General features: G+C 42.2%; 1 protein-coding gene across 2 annotated transcripts in view; it reads left to right on the top strand.

The window, feature by feature from the left end:
* Positions 1–1,454: 1,454 nt before the first annotated feature.
* Positions 1,455–5,359, top strand: part of HSF2 (heat shock transcription factor 2) — a 35,185-nt gene continuing 31,280 nt past the window's right edge. For both annotated transcript variants that reach the window (XM_017541046.2, XM_017541045.2), the window contains exon 1: positions 1,455–1,745. In XM_017541046.2, coding sequence (XP_017396535.1) covers positions 1,653–1,745 — 93 coding nt within the window. In that variant the 5' untranslated portion in view covers positions 1,455–1,652. The remainder of the gene's footprint in view (positions 1,746–5,359) is intronic.

Raw genomic sequence — 5,359 nt, 5'->3', positions numbered from 1 at the left:
TCATATTGTTACTCAAGTTTGAATACAAGCATCTTGAGCTTTGAGATAGTGTCATCATTTTACAATGGAAAGGGCACATGCTTTTGAGCTCAATAAAGCTTGGGTGTAAATACTGTCTCCCACTTACTAGCTGTGACTGGGGAAATTAATCAACTTTTGAGTCTCAGAATCTTCATTAGGAAAATGGGATAATAAGACCTAGTTCACTGGGTTGTTGTGAATGATTCAATAATATATGTAAGGCTCTTGGCATATATAAGAGCTCATAAAATTTCAGTCCCTCTATCACATGTATGCTTCCTTATATCTGATTTTGCTTCAGCCAACATCCCAGTGCTGAGCACAAAGGCAGCATTCAATAAATATTTGCTCTTTGGAAGATATATATATATTTAATGTACTATTTTATATTTATCCAAGAAGTAAACCAATTCTATGTTGAATTTTTGTATAATGTGTTATCTCTTGTTTGTAAGTTTTTGTCTTCACATGCCGACTTTTGTAAAAATAAATAAATGTTTAATTTTGTAGACTTCATATTTTCAAAGCATATTCACAGCCATGTTATTAAAGACAATCTTAATGGGTAAAAAGATAGATCTTATTCCCAATCAAGAAATGGGAAAAACTGGCACTGGTGGCTAAGGAATTGTTCTAAATGACAGTACCAGCTTATTTTAATATACAGTAAAATGTCCAAGAGGCTTTGTTTCATTATTTTTTTCCACTATACCAATCTCTCAGGCCAAAAAGAATAGATCTGTAAAGTACATAGAGGAACAACTATTTTAATTAAAACAGTATAAACGAGCCTGTTTCTTTTTATTCTGGGTACAGAGTAGGCACTTGATGACTGGATTAAAAACAGCACATGATGTATTATCAATTGCAGTTCCTGGTTTATATCTCTAAGTAGTAGAGAGTGAGTTATTTAAACTGCTCTTTTTGATAAATGCATTTTAAAGAGGGCTTATTCTTCCAACGAAAACTTAAGAACAAGGTTCATCATTTTTAAGACAGTTTCAATTTGAGGCCTAGCACATCATGCTTAAGAGCTGGCTTTTTCCATACACGAATGATCCTTTCTCTAAACTGGTGCAAACCACACTTTGGCTGCCAAACTTATGAGTCAAAGACCCTGGGGACTTTTTGTAGCCTCCCAGCCACAGTCCAGGAACCATAAGCTGTTCCACGTGAAACAACCAAACACGGTCGCCCAAGCCAAAGTCCCGCTACCCTCAAGCCTTCTGTATAAAAGGCAAATGAGAAGGCAGCACCCCTTTCTGCTCCCACCTCCTTCTGCTCCCACCTCCTTCTGCTCCCACCCCCTTCTGCTCCCGCCCCCTTCATGTCTGTAGCAGCCAATCACTTTTCTCTGCCATGTGGTCGGCCTCTGGAATTGGCCAGGGACTGGACCGGCGCGGAACTACTGCGCGCACAGGCGGAGCGAGGAGACTTGTCCGTCACGTGCGGTCGCCCGGCCTCTCGGCCTCACCGCGCGCCTGGCGGGGTTGGGGGGCGGGGACCGAGATCTGCTGCGCCTGCGTTGTGGGCGTTCTCGGGGAGCTGCTGCCTTCGCCGCCGCTGCTGCCGCCGCCGCCGCTACCACCGCGTTCGGGTGTAGAATTTGGAATCCCTGCGCCGCGTTAACAATGAAGCAGAGTTCGAACGTGCCGGCTTTCCTCAGCAAACTGTGGACGCTTGTGGAGGAAACCCATACTAACGAGTTCATCACCTGGAGTCAGGTACGGTCAGGCCACGGCGGCCTCTGAACCCCCTGAATAACCGCCCCCTCACTTGCTCTCCTGCGGGGTGGTCTCTTGCGGCCTTGGGGCTCGCCGCTGTCTGCGAGGCCCGCAACGCGGGGCCTTGGTGTTCGGCCTCTCAGGAGACCCCCTGTATTGTTCTCTCGGGGAGCCGTGGGGGCCCGGCCGGCAGCGCCTCTCGCCTCAGGCCGCGGTGGGGGAGGGGCGGCCCGCGCGGGGCTTAGCGGCCCAGGCAGCCCCTTAACGGTCCAGTCCGCGTTCGGAACCGGCCCGACGTCGCGAGGGCAATCGGCGAGCCGAGGGCGCGAGAGCCACTTTACTGCACACTCATCCTCTGTCCTCCCGCCCAGCTCAGGGGTTACAAATCGCGGAGGGGACAGGGAGCCCAGGGCCAGGATCATCGACGTGGGGCTTTATAGGAGGCGATCCTTACCTCACCGACCGATCACCTCGTTCCTCCAACACCGCTTTGCATCTGGGATCTTAATGAGGAGAGCAGCCAGGGAAATAGACAAATTCAAACGCAAGTTACTGGTTATCGGTTGGTTTAAAAAACATAGAAATTAACAAATTCTTTGGAGATTCTGTGCTGTTTGTATAATCGGATAATTAGGATTGTTTTAATAAAGTACTAATAGGTGGTCAGTAACTTAGTAATGACTAAATTTCACTGAATAGTTACCAGCAGAGGGGCATGCCCATGTATTGATTATTGGTTTGATCCCAACTCTTTTTCTAAACAAGGATGACCTTAGTCCAGCCCCTTAACTTGTCTGGCCTAAGTTAATCGTTCATAAGATGGATGGGTTGCCTAGGTGACCCCAGACCTCTTCCAGTTCCAAATACAAGATTCTAGGCAGAATGATTGTTTACGTCCACAGTGCCTGTGCGTTAGCATACGCCTTTAGGCTGTTGAAATCTTTTTTCTGAAGGGAAATGGTTAACTCTTACTGCAGATGATCACCTATTGAAGCATATTTTCATGTGTAGAGTTCCTGAGAAAAATAAGTGAAAACTACCTGCATAGTGCCTGGCACCTGTTACGTGCTGAGTAAATGTTATCTCCCCTCCTCCTCCTGCCTTTCTTTCCTGTTCTCTTCCTGTTATAGGAACCCTCAGTTTTATTTACTTTTGTCTTAACAGGGAGTTAACACATTATTAAGACCCTGAAGTTTTGACTATTTAATACCATAGTTTGCCTTGTGTTGTTATTTGTTCTTTTTTCCAGCTTCCTTCTAGGATTTAATTTTTGTGTGTTCCTTCCTTATGAGCAAACTGAGTTATCCTTTTACCCCCACTCCCTGCTTGGAGTTGAGTGGGGGGCATTGTGTGTGTTTGTATTAAGCATTTAATGCATTCTGTACAATTGTACAAAGCTAGGCGAAGATGAAAAAGCCAGCCACTAGCATGTACTTAAAATAAACAGATGTCTCATGCTTTTCATCAGTTAGAAGGATTAAAAGTTGACACGAAGGATCACCACAGACTGTTATTCAGAAATGTATTCATGTTAGAGATTGGACTGAGATTCTGTGCCCGTGAAAGCTGACTTTATCATGCCTTTTTGTCTTTTACGGGCCAGAAATAGGGTCTATACATATTGGCAGTTGGCTTTATCATGTCAGTGGTAGGCCTGTTACATTTTGATTAGTCACAGTATTTTAATAACATTCTTATTTTCTGAGCAGTGTCAAATGTGGAGAGTTTCATACTGATACATAAATCCATCATTCTGTGAGTTCTAAACCAAATAAACCACTTAAATATTTTTTCTTAATCCCATTATTAACTTTAAGCTTATGTGTTAACTAATTTTCTAATATGCCAGTGGTACAATCAAAATGTACACTCAGATTACTGTTTGTGCTAGAGACACAGCAGGTGTTTAATAATTGTTTGATGAATTAATGAAATCCCTTGAAAATGTAATGGGAGTGGTAGGAATGATGAAGATAAAAATTATGTTTGAAATGAATCTTAGAGATCATCTAGGTTAGCCTCAACATTGTATTAGATGAGGATTTGAGGCTTGGACTGGTGAGATTATTTATCCATAATTATATAGCTAGCCAAGGTTGGAAATGAGACCCTAACACAAGCTTGTCCAACCTGAGGCCCACAGTCCACCCAGGATAGCTTTGTATGTGACCCAGTACAAATGAATAAACTTTCTTAAAGAAACGTGAGATATTTTTGCAGTTTTGTTTTTAAGCTCATCAGCTATCATTAGTGTTAGTGTATTTTATTTGTGACCCAAGACAATTCTTCTTCCATTGTGACCCAAAAAATTGGACACCCCTAACCCTAATAGATTTCTGAGCCCCCAGATCATTCTTCCACCGATAGGACTAGACATAATGCAAGTTGACACCATATTTAGTTTTATACCAAAAATGTTGCTGGCCATAAGTCAGTGAACAATTCTGAATAAATGTTGTCTAGGGCTAAGCCTCGTAGCTTAGGCAGCTGTCTCACTCGTGCTTTCCATAGATTTTTCTAAAAGCATTGCTAGCCTGAAAAGTAAAACTTTAACAATAATGTTAGGTGGAAAAACCAAAATAAGTTGCTTTCTTTTTTTTTTTTTTTTTTTTTTTTTGATGAATAAATGAAATTCCTAGAAAATGTAATGGGAGTGGTAGGAATGATGATATAATAGTCCTCAACAGGCTTTGAAGTTCTTGGAGACTATATCACATTTTCTTTTTTTTGAGTTGTTATATCACTCTTGTCACCCAGGCTGGACTACAGTGGCATGATCTTAGCTCACTGCAGCCTCTGCCTCCTGGGCTTAAACGCTTCTTACACCTCAGCATCCCCAGTAGCTGGGATTACAGACGCACGTCACCATGCCTGGCTAATATTTGTATTTTTAGTAGAAACGGGGTTTCACCATGTTGACCAGGCTGGTCTCAAACTCCTGACTTCCAGAGATCTGCTCATCTTGGCCTCCCAAAGTGCTGACATTACAGGTGTGAGCCATTGGTGCCCAGGTACTCTCATCTTTTAAGTTGCTATTTATGGTGGTTTCTGGTTTCCTTCTAACTTATTGTGTTACACTTCTGTTGAGGTAATTTAGCATTTATGCTATGAAAATCATTGAGAACTTTTAGAAGAAGCAGTTGTTTTGGGAACCACACAGCCTTTTATGCAATTTTTTTTTCAATGGTGGAAAATAATTTATTTGTCTACCTTGAGTGTAAGGCAAGGGAAAAAAACTCTTAACCAACTGTATTTTGGAAAACTTCATATAATGTCTCTGGAGACTTAAATAATTTTAATTTTCCTTGAAATTTGCAATGTGACAAAATTGAAAGGTGAAATAATAGCTCTCACCATTAAATACAAGAATATAATATTCTGAACAATTGAAATTATACTTAAATGTGTTATTGAGTATAAAACAATACAAATGTCTTAGGTCCAGACTGTCTTTAGGAGAGCATACTGTGGCCGGGCGTGGTGGTTCATGCCTATAATCCCAGCACTTTGGGAGGTCTAGATGGTCAGATTGCTTGAGCTCAGGAGCTCAAGACCAGCCTGGGCGGCATGGCAAAACTCTGTCTCTACAAAAAATACAAAAATTAGCCAGGCAC

This window comes from Cebus imitator, unplaced genomic scaffold (assembly GCF_001604975.1).
Source record: "Cebus imitator isolate Cc_AM_T3 unplaced genomic scaffold, Cebus_imitator-1.0 Scaffold130, whole genome shotgun sequence".
Classification (NCBI taxonomy): domain Eukaryota; kingdom Metazoa; phylum Chordata; class Mammalia; order Primates; family Cebidae; genus Cebus; species Cebus imitator.
Note: the sequence above shows the minus strand (reverse complement) of the source record. Positions and strands in the feature narration are given on the sequence as shown.